We start from the raw sequence: 16,463 nt of genomic DNA on the forward strand, positions 1-16,463 counted from the left end.
CAAACCACTTTAGAGAAGGGAAAACTTAAGGAGGTTTTGCTTTGGTTCTTTTGAAGTAGAATTTGCCTAAAATATTGCAGTGAGGGGCCTTGCTGCAGATACCCTGTTTCATTTGTCCTGCACGCTGCTCTCTCCACCTCTCACCCGTTCTCAGAAGAGGAAGAAAATCTCCCAAATCGGGAGCGGTGCCGGTTCTGGAGGCAGGAACGCGTCCTCCATTGTGAGTACGACAAGCGCTGGGGGTCCCGTCTCAGCGCCGCCTACACCTCCCAGCGTGCACCGCGCCTCTCAGCCCTCTGACTCTGCGGTCCGCCGCCCCGATGCACGCTGGGAGTTGCAGTCCGCGGCATTCATCGTCCCGCCGGCCCCGCGTTTCCCGCCGCCCTTTGCCCCCCGCCCCGCCCTTCCTGCGGCGGCCAAGATGGCGGCGGAGGTGGACTTCGGGGACCGCGAGCTCTTCGGGCAGCTGGAGGGCGAGCCCGGGCCGCCCTCGCCGCCCGCCCTGGAGGAGCCGGACCCGCTGCTGCAGCTCTACGAGAGGCTGCGCGACCGCGACGAGACGGTGCAGCGGCTGCGGGCGGAGAATATCCTGGCGGGAGCGGCAGGGCCCGCGGCGGGGCGGGCGAAGGCGGGCGCGCCGCCGCTGCCGGTTCCCTTCCGGGCCAGCCGGTCCCGGCCCTCAGGGGGCTCCGGCTGCTCCCCGGGCTCTGTGGGAACGAACCCTCGGTCTCCGCCGGGCCCCAGGGGGGAGAGGGCTGAGCTGGGCGGGGAGGGAGCTCCTGGTGCTCCCAGGCTCCCTCAGAGCACGTTCTCTCTCCATAGAAACTTTTATCCCAGAGCGGCCGGGCCCGCCTCGGGGCCCGGGATGCGGGGATGGCTGTTGAATCGGCTCTCACTGAATCCCTGCGTTCCACCTTTTAACTCGGCTCCAAATAATTACAAGTAGTTGAATTGTGGCAAGTTCCCTAAAGGGTTTTTGGGTTTGCCGCTGCAGCAGAGTGGAATCTGAAATGTGTTATGATTTAGTGCCCATTTACAAGTACACGTGTACTACCATTGCCTTTCTTTCGGTGATGATCACATTCATCATTTCATTTTAAAATAAAATGTTATTAATCTGCTAATATAATCATAGCATGTAATGAATGGCACTATTTGGATTGTCACAGCTAGTCCTCTTTTCATTTGTGTTTTTTTCCTTTATTCCGATTTATTGTGTTTCTCCAGCAACAGGTGGATTTTTAAATAATCCCCTGTGCAGTGAAAGGGAAGGACTGAAACCCTATTTATTGTTCTGTGAAATTCTTGCTCAGTGTTTTCTTGCTTGCTTTGGGTGTGGGTTTGTGTCTTCCAAAGAAAATCATAGTCCTTAACAATAAGTTAACATCAGGAACTTAAAAGGAAGCTGAGAATTCTGACTCGTCCTAGGTATGTTAATGCTGACTTGAAACACTGTATGAATTATACAGAGAAAATCTATTTATTTATATTGTGTATATAAATAGAGTTTATCTAAGATAAAAGCTGTCTGTGGTAACAATCTGCCACATCTTGTTTCCATGTCCCAAACCCTGCTCAGGTCCTGGGCTTCTAAAATGCCATTCCAGTTCCTGAAAAGTCTTGAATAGCAGGGACTCCATTGGTGTTGCTGTAACTTTTATTTATTTGTGTGTATCTGTTTCATGAAACTCACTTGGTCTTCAGGGAAGCAGTTCTAAGGTATAAGTTCAGCAGTGAGGAAAACTTACATTCAAATGGTTGAATGAATCTTAGTTAGAACATTGTATAAGTTTATTGAAATTATAATAGCAGGAAGAGAATTCTGTTCATACAGAATTAAATATTTCTGTAGTGTGGGGGATGTTTTGTTCTCCTTCCACCTCACACCAACCTGCTTTGCTCAAGAAGATTATTTCTGTTTAAGAGGATAGAAACTTCTTAAAAATACAGATTTTGTATTGACCAAACCTTCTTCCCTCTGTGGGGTCCAGCCTGAGCTGTGATAAAACTGTTGGGGAATATTTACTGTACCCATTGTCTGTGTTCTGTGCTGTTCCAGTGGAATCTCAGTGGAAAACCCCAAAGTTGATGGACCTCTGTTGCAGATTTTATTTATGAACAATGTCATTACTAAGTAAGTATGAAAAAACAATTCTGACAGGAAATGGGGGCTTTTTTTGTTTGTTTGGATCTAACAGTGCTGTGCCCAAATTGTGGATGTAGATTTTGTTCAATAACATAAACTATTGAAAGCTTGGAGTGGAGAAAGGATAATGGGCAGTGTGACAGGAGTTCTGTTCATTAACAATATCTGCTTTTACCATTAAGTGAGGGGTGACTTCCAGGAACTTGGAGTGAGTCTGAAGAGCAGCTTGAATTTCAGCAGTGTTGTGGGTAAAATAGAAGAAATTAATCTTTCTCTGCCTCTGAGTTGATTTTTTTGCCACACTCAGATGCTCTCAAATATCAGATTGCATTTGTGTAGGTAGGGGTTGAGAGGGGGGCAAAAAAGAATTGGATTTTCCCCTTTTCTGAGTTATTTAGTAAATGATAAGTTAAGAAAAGAGATGTCTGCCCTTTGTTTCAGCCTTGCTCATGTCTTCATCTCTCTGTACTTCATCCCAGGCGGTATCATCAAGAAATTGAAGACTTTATTTATAGTTTAGTTCAAAAATATGAAGAGCAGAAGAAAAGTGAGCAAGAAAAATCACACTTGAATGCTAAGCCACAGGTACTTTAAAACTCAAATTGTTACAAAGTGCTGCTTCTCCATCTCTGTAATGAGAATGTTGAAATATTGCACTGTTAAACAGTGACAAAAATCAAATCAAGTAGATGTCAAACAAATGTTTTACAACTATTTGTTCCAAAAAATAAAGAGAAAGGAAAGATCCTTTCTGCCTATGAAAATGCTTCTTGAAAATTGTCCCTAGTGAAATTTCAGTGAAAGAAAATTGGTTTAAATAATTAAGAAGAAAGGTTAATGTATCTTCTTCTGGTAGTGTTTGGCCCAACTCCAAGTATAGACAAGAAAACAGATGAACAAAAGAATCTAAAAATTGATACTTTCTCCTCCTAGTTTAAAATTTTGATTCTTAACTCAACATTCATTTTGAGTGAAAGGGTGGAATGACATATTCCTCTCTATCTTTCCCTTAGCTTTTTTGATGAGAATGAAAATGTAATTATGCAGTGTATTTCTCATCAAGAAAGCCTTAGAAAGGCTCTGTTGTGCTTTGGGTGTGGGAAGCTTCATGCCTGACTTGGACATCTCCATCCTGCTGCTGGTGAAAGGACAGAAGCTGAACCCCAATTCTGTGCCTTTTACATCACTAATTCAGGTTAAGTGAATTATTTTTATTTTTGCTTTTCCTGTCAGCCCTCCAGTGTTGTTTTGGAAGAGGACTGTAAAGGAACCAGCACAAGTTCTGCTAAAAAAGTGAAAGAAGCTTTTAGTGTAAGTTTTTGACTGTGCTCTTCCATGGTAGGTCTGACTCTTCATTCTCCACATTCAGCGTGCACTGCCATTAAAATAAGATCTCCTAATTTCTGTTGTTACACTGATAAATTTAAATTCAGTATGTTTGGGCTACATCAGTGCAAAAATTAAAAAATCTTATGTGTACAGGTTTGGGCTTGTATTAATTGTAAATTCTTACAGAATGGGGGAAGAAAAACCTGGAAGTATTTCAGGGAGAGTAAATTTATAGAAATGCTACCAATCTCACCTGAATACTGACACATTTCTGACAATTCTCTGACTTTTTTTCTACAGGTTGTAGGAAGTGTTCTGTATTTTACCAATTTTTGTCTCGATAAACTGGGACAGCCTATTTTAAATGAGAATCCACAGCTGACAGAAGGATGGGAAATACCTAAGTATCCTGTTTGCTAAAACACCTTTCTTTTTGCCATGTGTCAAATCCAAAGAATTCCAGTGGGTAAATTGAACTCAAATTCTCTTCAGTGGATTTTGTGTGTTTCTAGCAAAACCATACCACTCATTATAGATGGGATGATTTAATGGGTCATTAATGGCTTTTTATTCAAAACAAATAAGTATTTTGATATAATTGACTTGCTGATTGCTAGCCTGAGAGTGAATGCTTTATCCCCATAAATACATCTTGTGAATTTAGGGATTTCCTTGGCCAGTCCTTAGCCAGGTTTGGAATGACAGCTCATTGCAGATTGAATAAGTATTATCCCTCCATAAAATCCACTCTCTGGGAGAAGAAGAGGGTTTGGGAAACTCAAACATGCTGTGAAATGCTTTTTTCCAAATGTGGGAGCTAGAGGGGAAGCCTTTTACTAAAATTTAATTATGGTATGCTCTTAACATGCATCCATTTTAAAGTTGGTTCCTTATTGTTTATTAAAGCCAATGTTTGAAAAGTAGAATTGAGGGAAATGTTGAAGAAGCTGGGAAATGTTGAAAAGTTTTTTAATATTGATGTCTTCCATGACAAAAGAAATTTCTCAAGTAACATCATCCCCCCTGGCTTCCAGTATTGCTTCTGTCCTGGGGAGACTCAGGACAAGAAGCAGAGTTCATTTCTGCAATATCCAGTTTGTAATCAAGGTCATTTCAGTGTTAGAAAATTATTTATATATGAACATAAATTGCAAATTTGCAATCTCCCAACCTCTGGGTGAAGGAAGTAGATTCCTAATGGGAATTTCTCCTTAAATGTCACATTAAGTGTGGCTGAAGCAATTCTGAGTGAAATGGTTAATCAGGCACTGGCTTCTAAACCACCAAAGTCCTGCTCTCAGTGAACCTGTCAGTTTGAAACTCTAACAAAATGTGGTTTAATAAGATTACTGTGAAACATTTCAGAATTATTATCTGGAAATCTCTACCTGTAAACGAGAGGATTGTAGTTTTAGCAAGTGCTGATAAATTATTGGATAGAAATTTGGAGGAGGAAACAGCATAAGCTCATCTTAGCAAATAGTTTATAGCAGATACCATTTTATAGTTTATACTCAGGGCTTCATGTCAAGGACCCATTTGTAATTTAATGCAGATGAGTCAGTGTTCTGTTCAAAGCACTATTAAGTCTTCATTGGTATTTTAAACAAAATTGAAATTTTGCTTCATCCAGTAGCAGTTCCTTATTGAAATCTAAAGATATCAGCAAGTTTTCAGCCAGATTCTCTCCCTAGATGGACAAGAAATACAAGTAAAACCCAAAAGGTTTGTATTATTCTTAAATATAAAATTTTGAACTGAAAAGTTCAGATGCACTCTGTGATTATTGCCCAGTTAATAAACCCTTGGACATACTTGAGCAATATTTAAATTAAATAAGCCAGAGCTGAGCATTGCAGTCAGTGAATCTTTTTATTGAGTTTCTTTAGGAAGGGCCTAAAGTCCATGTGTGAAAACTTCCTGAATTTTTATACTTAGTTTTTCTCCTTCTTGTCTTTTTAGTGCTTGGTTTGTCATCCTTGCACTGGTGTTGTGTCATGGTTACTCTTCTGTAGAGTAGAGCAACTCCTGTCTAATTTATTTGATGGATTTTTAAGACAGACTGATCTGAGAGTTGATGGTGTAGTTTTTATGAGAGGTCAGAAGTGAAGGAAATTCAATTTCCAGCTGGAGTTACCTTGCCACACTTTTTGTCTCCACTTCTGGTTCCAATCCTAATTCAGTAAAAATGAATGCTCAGAAAATAAATCTTCCTCTAAAATCTTGGTATTTCACCCCAGTAACATTGCAAATGTTTCCTGCTATGGTGTGAATTTACAAGGAAGATTTAAGTTGAAGCCAGCTGCAGTTCCATTCCAGGTTTTCAGTGCAGTTTCACAAAATGAATTACTTGAAACTGTGGGCAAGGGCTTTCCAAAGAAATGGTTTTGCTCTGCTGTTTGTTTCTGCTGATTCCCAGTATTGTGGAAGGGATCAGACCTCTGGTGATACCATTTCCTATTTCCCTCTGCCCTTTCCTCATTTCTCATGTTCTCCTTAGCACTGTGAAATCAGCAGTATTCTCTATTTAATGATTGATGTAAGTTTAAAAGAAGCAAATGACAGCACATGCCATCAGCATTCTTTGCTTTTGATTTTGTCTTTCTCAAGTCTAAACCTTAAAATCTGTCACAAATGAAAATAATTAGGTGTATTTAACATTGCAGAGTTGTTTTCAGGTTTAATTTGTTGTGCATTTTTCAAGCAGGCCCAAACCTCATTGTTTCAATTGTGGTTCTGAAGACCATCAAATGAAGGACTGCCCAAAGGTAAAGTCACCAGTATTCCACAGACTGCTGCTCTCCAAGCTGTGTGTGGGGTGAAGGAGTGCATCAATTGTGAGTTGTCCAACTCTAAACTTCCCAATTGTATTATCTTTAAGCCACGAAATGCAGCTCGTATCAATGAGAAGAGAAAGGAGTTTTTGGAAGCTTGTGGTGATTCGAGCAATCAGAATTTTCAGCAGCGTTACCATGCAGAAGAAGTAGAAGAGAGGTTTGGAAAATTTAAGCCAGGAGTAATTAGGTATCTCTTTTCTTTCCATTTGCTTTTCTGGAATACCTCTTCTGCCTTTGGAGTGCCAGATTTTAATTGCTAGAGTTTATTAAGTCCACCTGCTGCTCTTAACTATGAGTGTATTATGTCAGAATTTGATAAATAGAATTTAAATAAATTGTAGAGCTATCTTTCAAATGAAAACTCACTGCTGGCTTGACAGTCCTGCCCTTTCTCTCATGCAGGGTGATAAATATTACTCTTTCACTTCTGAAATTGTATTATGTTCCTACTAAAAATGTATTCAAAGGTCTGCAAATTTTGAGCTTTGAGTGTCCCTTCCTCTCTATTCAAAATGTTCAGAGAAATCATAGTATTGTGTGGCAGTCCCCAAAAAAATCACCAGTAAATTCAGTGTCAGGGTCCACCCTTCCTGTTGATAGCTGCAGTCAAGGCCATGAGTCAGAAGCAGTAGGTCAAGTGTGTTATTCTTGGTGTAGAATTAAATCTAATAAAGTGTTTAAGTACATCAGCAAGGCAAAAAGTTCTGCTTAATATCAGAGCTGATTTTCATTTATATCTGGGGCAGAAATGCGACACACTTTGACCTACAACTCACTGAGAACTCCACAAAACATTCATAACCTTTTTGTCACCAATTGAGGGATTTTTCTGGATGACATTTTGTTTTCTCTTTGTTTCCTTGGCTCAGTGGGGTCCTTCAGGATGCTCTTGGTGTGACAGACAAGAGCCTGCCCCCGTTCATTTACCGCATGCGGCAGCTGGGCTACCCCCCAGGCTGGCTCAAGGAGGCCGAGATGGAGCACTCAGGGCTGGCTCTGTATGATGGCAAAGGTGAGAAATGTGGGGCTGGGATGGAGCACTCAGGGCTGGCTCTGTACCATGGCAAAGGTGAGAAATGTGGGGCTGGGATGGAGCACTCAGGGCTGGCTCTGTATGATGGCAAAGGTGAGAAGTGTGGGGCTGGGATGGAGCACTCAGGGCTGGCTCTGTGCAATGGCAAAGGTGAGAAATGTGGGGCTGGGATGGAGCACTCATGGCAGGCTCTGTGCAATGGCAAAGGTGAGCACTGGGGCTGGGATGGAGCACTCATGGCAGGCTCTGTGCAATGGCAAAGGTGAGCACTGGGGCTGGGATGCAGCTTTACTAGGAGGCTTTCTGCTGGCTGCATGCTCCTCAGGAGATAATAAATTAACTGGTTTGGAAAGCTTCATCTTCCTCGTGGAAAAGATGCAAATCAATAAAATATTTTTACTTGTTTTGTTCATATAAAAGGTGTCACAGCTGACACCTTTTGTCAGCTGTGTCCTGGTTCAGGGTAAATTTTGGAGAGAACCCCCAAAGGCTCTCCCCCCCTTCACTCTCTGGAACAAGTCTTAAAGGTGCAAAATTTATTATTCAGCATAAACAGGATGATTTGGGATAAAATCATCGTATAGTCAACCTAGGACATGCTGTGATGTAACAACAAAACAAAACAAATTCCATAATGGTTGTGTTGCAAAGATGGGAAACTGTCAGTGGGATTTCACTGTTAGAACCTGGAGTTGTGAAACTGCAAGACTTGCAAATCTCTTCTTGTCCAATTTCCTCTCCCTTTTTCTCTTTTCATAGAAGAAGCCATAGCCCTCAATAAATTACTCTTACACAGGAACAAAACCACCAGCAAGCGAACAAAACCACCAGCAAGCAAACAAAACATTTCTTGGAACCCAGCTTAAGTAACTTACCAGCTTTTTGCTAATGACTCTTATTTATGCTGCATCTCACAACAGTCCTGATGCCAAATTCTGAGGGTGGCAATGGAACATGAAGAGCAGTTGTGTAGGAGCACCCAGTTAGGTTTCTGGGGAGGTTTCATGCCTGTATCTGATGCATTTGGTCACTGCTCCTGCCTCTCTGGATTTCAAAACCTTCTATCAATACTTCCATTCCCAAACTGCTGTTCTTAAATCCTGTGGATTTTTCCAGTGGTGTTCTTAATTAACATCAATAATAATTCTATTCCATTATAGGTGAAGTTGAAGCAGAAGATAAGGGCTCTCCCCAGCCCAAACGTATCACTTATGATGTGTCCAAGTTGGTCAATTACCCAGGCTTTAATATATCCACTCCCAGTGGGATCCCAGATGTGAGTAGCTGTTCTCTGCCTTCTGAATGTGCTGAGGGACAGGAGCTGCTTTTAGCCAAGAGTAAATGTTTTGTGTCTGCATCTGACAATTCCCTTTTAAGAGTCTCTTCTTTTTAAGCCCTTGCTTTGGGGCTGGGGTTTGTAATTAATGTGACAGCTGATACTTGTCATGTTTCTTGTGCTAGGGTCTGACAGTGCTTCTGTGAGGATTGTTCCATTATGACATCAATAGTTTGGTATTTTTTAAACACAGAACTTCACACATGAATAGCTTTTTTTTTCCTTACATGTAAATTTTCTGAATGTTCTTGGAATATGAAAATCACTGTGGGTGTTTCCATAATTATAATTTTGATTACAAAAAATTACATCAGACCAGTCAGTGCACAACTTCTGCCAAGCTCTATAACTACTGGAATTAAACAAATCATGGCAGAAGAGCCACATGCTGAGTGCCCTCTTAAGCACAGAGCACGCAAGAAATCCCCTGTGGGTGCTGCGCTTTCATCTTCAAAAGCATTTTAACCTCCTGTCAGTGAATTTCATCACTGCTCTGAATGCCTGAGCATTAAAAAGAAGCACTTCTGCATTTACACCTTTACATTTGCCCATTTAGTGGCCTCCAAATGTGTTTTTTCATTCAGTGTTATTAACCAATCATATGCAACATTATTTCTCTTTTCTCTTTTTTTATTCTTTTTGCTGTAGGAGTGGCAGATGTTTGGTTCCATCCCCATGCAGCCATCTCAACAGAAGGATGTTTTTGCTCACTACCTTTCTAATTATCAGGAGGTGAATATGTCTTCTTGTTTAAAAAAAACCAGCAATGTTGTCTTTTAGTTAGTGTAGGTCGTGATGATTTCTTGCTTTTATCTTCTTTCTCCACAAGGGGACAGACTTTTTATTGACACTAGTGAGGGTGAAATGCTCATCTGGCTTATCTCTTTTAACAAAAAATGGCTTTGTGTTTAAAATGAATTCTGTTATTTCCCTTAAGTTGTGCAAAGATTTGTAAGCAGTTTGGAAAAAAATTGTCATGAATTGACACAGCCTGGAAGTTCCAGACTCCCCTAATAAATGAGAAGTTTGGTTGCCATGGCCATGGCATCCCTCAGATGTCAATGTCTGTTTACACACTGAGTCCCCAATGATTGCATAGTTACAAAATTCCTTTAATTCTTAGAGCTGGAAATGTTACCCTGTACAGGATAATACTAATTATTTTTGGTTTTGTGGATAATTTCTCTGCAGCCAAGTCCAAAATCCAGCAGCAAAAGGGCTGCACCTCAGTCCAAGTCTCGTCATTCCAAACGAGCAAGAGAAGACACTTCAGAGGTAGCAGCAGCTGACATGGACCTGGACTCTGGTACAGTCACTCTGATTTTTGCTTTTTCTAGTTTCAACTTTTATTTTCAAAATAACTTGTTCTGGATTGAAATGTGAGAGTTAAAAGGAGAAGGCAATGTGTTAGTATTTTGGTGGTAATTAAAGGCAGTGTTGACAGAACCAGCAGTGTCCTACTGCAGTGGCATTTGCTGTGATTGTTACTGTGGTTTTTGTATCTTGTCATACCAAGCAGAAGGTTTCAGTGTGCTCAGAGCAGTTGCAATGTTCAGTTAAAATTCTGATCTCTTTACTCCAGGGGCATCCTAAAGAAACTTCTGTTAAGACTCCCAAATCCCTAAATACTTGGATGGAATAACATAAATTTGCAAGCTTACAGCTTCTTGATAAGGAGGCAAACTCAGGAGGATTCAGTGTTCAGTGTTAGAGTAGCTGGAGAAACTTCTGGCTTTCCTTTTGAAATCTGCCATGAGGAATCCTTCAATGTGTCTCAGTGTGGAATGAGTTTGTTCTTAATACCTTCAAGAGTAATTATTTTTTCCTTGAATGGCTGGCAGAGTTCAAATCCCAAAAATGAAAAGCCTCACAAAGCTTGTGCTGTCTCAGCTGAAAACCAAGGATGAGAAGACATAAATCTGGTAGTTAATCAGAACATTGGCACTTTGAATCTTGTTCTGGTCAGATTTCAGGTTCTAAAAGGTGTCTTTTAATCTCTTTCTAGATCTGGAAGGAGCACAGAGATCTCAAACTCCCAACAGTTTTCAGTTCCAACCTCCTCTGCCGCCTGGATCTCCATCCATGTCCACTCCTCCCCCAGTGCCCCAAGGAACGCCCCCACTCACCCCCCCTCAGCCTTCCACCCCCAGCCCCTCTCCCCTCCCCAGGACTGCCCCAGCACCAGACTCTGCCAGTGACAGTCCCCAGCCCAAAATAGTGGACTCAGTGATGGATGAGGACACACTGACCCTGGAGGAGCTGGAGGAGCAGCAGAGGTTAATCTGGGCAGCTCTGGAGCAGGCAGAGAGCACCAACAGTGACTCTGATATTCCTGTGGACACACCTTTAACTGGCAATTCCCTGACCTCATCACCAGCCAGGAATGAAGCAGATCTCGTTGCAGAAGTCAGGTCACCTGAGAAAGTGGTCTCAGTGGAAACAGAGTTTTCTGACATCAGTGAGCAGATCCCAGAAAATGATCATTCTCTAACCAGTCCCAATGTAGAGGACAGTTTGCTTGACTTAAGGGAAAATCCTGATAATGCAGTTTCTGAAGGCCCGCTGGATGACACCCTGCCTGCTGCCAGCCCTGAGGTTAATGAGGGGGAAAGCACAGGTGGTAATAAAGTGCCCACAAGCACTGGATCATCTGGGAAAAAATCTGGACTTGTTCCTGACATGAGCAAGTTTGCTGCAGGCATCACACCATTTGAATTTGAAAATATGGCAGAATCAACTGGGGTTTATCTACGGATAAGAAGCCTGTTAAAAAATTCCCCGAGAAACCAGCAAAAGAAAAAGACTTAAATTTTAATTGGTCTTTTGTTTTCTTATATCCAAATCCCTTCTGTTTCCCCACCAGTTTTACAAACTCAGATAACCTCCCTCATGTTATGGAAAAGAGAAAATCTTGACAAATGCAGGTCTGCCCTATTCTTCCTTGGTAGTGAAGTCAGTGCAGGTTTCCATCTTGACCAGGACCATCAATGCAGGCAGCAAATGTAGAATTTTCCCAAATTGCAAGCTCCCACTAAGGAATAACAGGACTGATGATTTGTTAAGATCATTTTATTTGCCAATACTCGAGACTCTAAAATGCAGGGTTTGTGGTTTGGTGTTCATTATTTTGGCTAAGATTTATATTGTCCTTGAGTTTCAGGTGGATTGGTGATTTTTTTAATATCTGTCCTTTGTACAATAATCTATACTTTATACATTTTGCTAATTATCCTGTAGATAAGTTTAATATATTCTGAATGTTTTTAAAAAGGTCTGATGTTAAGATTTCCCACATCAAAGTCCTGGCAATTGGAAGAAAATAATTGGGGATTACAATGCTATTTTCACCATTTCAAGTATTTTTATAAATTATTTATGTGGGTCTGTTTTAATTGCCACTGTATCTTTTGTAGCATCGTCCTTCATGTAAACTTGCTGTACAGACATGTTCGTGGTTGTCTACACAGGTTTAATAAATGAGCTTTTAGCTAAAGAGCTTTTAATTGGAGTCCTGAAGCAGCAAAATGCTGGTTTTTGAAAATCAGCTGCTGAAGAAAAGTTGGGAAAACCAGCTGAACAAAATAAGGATGAGTATAGCGAAATATTTTAGGAAGGGCGACAACTGTCAGCTTCAGGTTTTCTTAATCAAGAATCTGTTAAAATTCACTTAGCTACTTAAACAGAACCTTGCCATACCATTCAGTTTTCATAACCTGAAGAGCTATCCAGTTCTGAATGCTTAGAGATGTTGTAATCATGCTGATTAATTATTCTAACACTTTCTTTCCTTCTTGTCTCGGGAGGGAGCTGTGGCTGAAGTGACTGCACCTTGTTCAGTTGCCAAGAGAGGGAGCACTAGATTGATGTAAGCATTTGTCCTTCCAGAAATGCAGGAAAAGTCTCCCCAACCAAGTGTTAAAGCAGAGTAAACCGAAGCATTTTCAAGTATCTAACAAAAAACTTGTGAAGTGGAATGTCTGGTAGATAATGTTAGAGAGTGAACTTAATTCTTTCAAATTCTCAGCTTTGCAGTTAGTGCATATTGCCCAAAGATCTGTAACATACATGATACTGGTACACACTGCATTTGAATCTCAGTGAGAGCCCCAGGCTTTTTGCAGTTAAAGCCTTTATTTATTTCTCTTTCTTTTTTTTCTCCCTAAGCTGTACAGGAAGGCAAAACCAAAGCACCTTTATGTGTGAATTCTGAGAGGCTGAAAAATCTTTTTGCAGCATTTACCAGTTGAGTTTATTTGATTGCACTTGGAAAGCAAGTCAAGGTAAATGTTCATCATATGTTCTAAAATGTGAATGGCATTTTTCTTCTTAATTTATAGGAGAAATAGTATTTTTATAACAAGAGTGGACAACAAAATAATGTGCTGTTTCCACCTTCCACACACAGTTAAAGAAAGCTCTGCTGGGAAGCATATGGAGGTCTGGCACTTTTTGCTCCTCCTCCTTCCATGGTTTAAAAGCCAGTAATGACAGTTTGCAGGAGCCTTTGTGTGCTGCACCATTGCCACGTGGATGGTAAAGGGATGCAGGGCAGGAGGTGATGATTGCCAGTGCACACCTTCTGGGTGTGTTGTGCAGCTCATATTTGAAACATGCAGTTCTCTCACCACACCTTAAAGATCTGGTTTTAATGGCTCTTAAGAAATGCTGCTGCCTGAGTAGGGCATGCAGCCTAAACTAAAGGAGTGCTGGTGGTTTCTGTGAGCAAGGCAAAGAGCACACAAGATAAAAATCAACTTTATGTGCTTAGAACCTTTCAGTGCTCTGTATGGTCCATCCTCAATCACCCTTCCACATAATTAATTGGTCACAACAGATAAGCAAAACAGTTGTGACTAAAGTACTTTCATCTGTTATTCTTTTGTGTTTCAAACTGCAGTGTTATAAATGTTCCTGTAATGCTTATTTTATTTCTTAAAATAATATTTTTATTATATGTTTTGATCTCAGAAAAGCAGGCAGGGACTGTTGAATTTCTGGATTTAATTTTAGTAATTTAATTTCAAATAAGGATAAATCATAGAAAATTCTCTGAGAGCACTTAGGGGTATCTTTAAATTGTTCTTTTAAATCTTCTCTTTGGAATTGTCCTTTCTTTGGAGGTGGCAGTCAGCATGGATAGCACTGTGAGAAAACTGAACCAGTAAGTAAAACTCCTCCTGTATTTACCTCTGCTGTAAGACACAGTTAATTAGGGATGGGCAGTTATCTCTGCTGCTTCTCTCATGATGAGGAATTCATTCATCTGCCTCTCTTAGCAATTTATCTATCATTCACTGTTCTATCAAGTGCTACATATTGTTGCACTGGAGATGTTTGTAATTAGTGAGGTTTTTAATCTGTCAGCTGTAACTACTCAAATGGGCTTTGTATATTGAAACTGCAATCAGATCACACTCTCAAGTCCCAAGGAAAAGCTGAATAGCAAAGTATTTTGGGTCCTTTAAAGTGCCATTCCCATGGTGATGGGTGTGGCATAATAACCTAGATTACAGCTTACTAAAATGAATGAGTAATAAAATCTGTAATGAGGTGGGTATAGCATGAGCAGGCATCACTCACATTTTCCCACAGATTCCTGTTGGCATAGTCCTTGTGTTTATTTACAGCACTTGGAACACCAAAAAATATTTTAAAATGCTCATGCACGTCTAAAAAATCAAATCTCTGCAAAATATTCTGAGTATTAGTCAGGTGGAAAGTTGTGTCTTAAAAAGATCCAAATTCCTGACTCTAAATTTTTATAACCCAATTCACAGCGCTCAAAACGTCAAGAAAAGAGAAACAGCTGAGATTCTAGAAGATATCTGAAAGACGTGGTAGCTGCTAAAAAGAATTATTTCACTGCAAGCTCTGTGAGGCAGCATAGCTGGGAGGAAAAAAAGAAAAAAAAGAGAAATGAAGAGGAGGAAAAAGCTCCAATGTAATCCAAGTGCTTCAGTTGCCATGGAAGCCCGTAGCACCTTCGTTCTGTGCCATGGCTGTGCTGCCCCTGGGAAGGGAAAGCCACTGAAGATTGCTGCTGTTCCTGAATACAGTGCAGAGTCACTGCTACATTTTGGGGGGTGGGAGGGGATGAGTCAGAGGGAGGAATTGGTCGTGATTCCTGGAGCAGCTTTTAGAAAACAGGATGGGTTTAATAGCCTGGTAATTACTGTGTGACAATTGGACACTTCCTAGACTTCAGACAACTACAGCAGCAGAGATGTTATGTAAGGTTTTTTGCAATGTGTGTTTAGCCGTGACCCATGACTGAATGAAAATTTATTTACCCTTTCTTTAGAATTCAGCACTCGATAGGAACAAAATCCTTCTGCTTTGCTTTGCTGTAGGTGAGAATTCAGCTTTTATTGCTATTTACATAAGTGCTGGAATGATTTGCATCTTTATTAATAGACTGGTTCCTCAGTTATCAGGGAAATGAAACACGCAAGAGGAACATTACTGTTAATTTAAATATCTTGTTTAAACCAGAATGCAGAAAGTATTTGAGCAAATTAATGAAAGAATCCTGCTCTCCATTGTTTTACCCATGTTAGGGTAGAACAAATAATGTAAAATTGGATGAAAGCTTGTCTTGAGTAGCTCACCAAAGAACATGGGTTTGGAGAGCTTTTTCTTTTATTGCTGCTGGCCAGTCTGGCTGACCTGGGGAAGGGAAGCAGTAAGTACATTACAAGTGAAAAGACTTCTTGCAGCCTTTACAAAAAAGAAACTACAGAAAATAGTAGTGCAAGTGCTGGGATTTTTGAAGCAGCACTTCTGAGATTAAAAAAAAAGCAATTAGCTGCCTTTTCTGTAGCAGATGTGACCATCAGTTCTGTATAGGAATTGCCAGATGTGCATATTGAAGAGATTATTCAGAGGGGAAAAAAAATCTTTACTCAGAATTCTTGTACTTGGGTGAATACATCCCATTAAAGAGAAAAATGGATTTCTTCTGTCAAGAGATCCTTACATTCAAAGGACAACATTTTAGCTCTTTAGAAAGCTTCAACAACCTTGGAGCCTTCACAAATCTGGAAAAGGGCAGAAACAACTGCAACTGGTGTTCCCACATTATTGAGAATTCTAATTTCAAAGTGAGCCTTGTACTTGTGGCCAGGATGCCAGTAGTTATGTTGGCATTCTGAATTTCCCTGGAGCATCTAGCAATTCCTGTTCTCATGGAATTATGAAAATCCTATATATTATTTGTTGACTGATCTGATCATGCAGATCAGAAAACAGCCACCAGGACTGGAATCAAAGATATTGTGGCTTTCAATCATAGCTAATCCTGTACAGGAGTGTGGTTTATAGTACCAGGATCTTTTATTACAATGATTCCTACAAATTGGCTGTGCCCTGTGGGTGCAGACTGGTACCCAGAGGCTGTCAGCCATTTCCAGGTGGGATGAACTGAAGTTGCAGTTGCTCCAAAGCTACATTTTCCTGGTATGAAGTTGATTCTGGTCAAAGAATGGATAACAAACTCTCTTTTTTTCCTACAGGGTCTTGAAGCTGAGTCTGTTCAGTAGAAAATTACTGGAGAAAACAGTGGCACATTCCCTTGATCTGTGTGACATTCTCAATTCCTGCCTTCATCCAGGACATTTTTACCATAGCTTTACAAGGGAGTGAATCAAAATATTTACAGATTTAAACATATTTTATCCATTATTTTCCCACAGTTAGTGCTCCCATGTGATGACAAGTTCTACAATAACAGCACAAAGTTGCAACTTCTAGTTTTCATCTTTAAGCTGTCTTGTAGTTGCTGTG

The 16,463-nt window shown here is 40.6% G+C and overlaps 1 protein-coding gene across 2 annotated transcripts; it reads left to right on the forward strand.

Moving 5' to 3' along the window:
* The first annotated feature begins 101 nt into the window (after positions 1-101).
* On the forward strand, positions 102-12,176 carry ZCCHC8 (zinc finger CCHC-type containing 8). 2 transcript variants are annotated; one of them, XM_030959112.1, is made up of 14 exons: positions 102-584; positions 1,386-1,428; positions 2,060-2,134; positions 2,626-2,731; positions 3,380-3,457; positions 3,776-3,879; positions 5,135-5,200; positions 6,180-6,243; positions 6,357-6,499; positions 7,182-7,324; positions 8,506-8,621; positions 9,330-9,413; positions 9,873-9,987; positions 10,687-12,176. In XM_030959112.1, exons 1-14 carry the CDS (start codon positions 422-424, stop codon positions 11,487-11,489), a joined length of 2,103 nt encoding a protein of 700 aa, XP_030814972.1. In that variant the 5' UTR covers positions 102-421; the 3' UTR covers positions 11,490-12,176. The 2 variants fall into 2 exon arrangements, with proteins under 2 accessions (XP_030814972.1, XP_030814973.1); XM_030959113.1 differs by having other exon boundaries at positions 6,183-6,243.
* The last annotated feature ends 4,287 nt before the right edge of the window (positions 12,177-16,463 follow it).

This window comes from Camarhynchus parvulus, chromosome 15 (assembly GCF_901933205.1).
Source record: "Camarhynchus parvulus chromosome 15, STF_HiC, whole genome shotgun sequence".
NCBI lineage: Eukaryota > Metazoa > Chordata > Aves > Passeriformes > Thraupidae > Camarhynchus > Camarhynchus parvulus.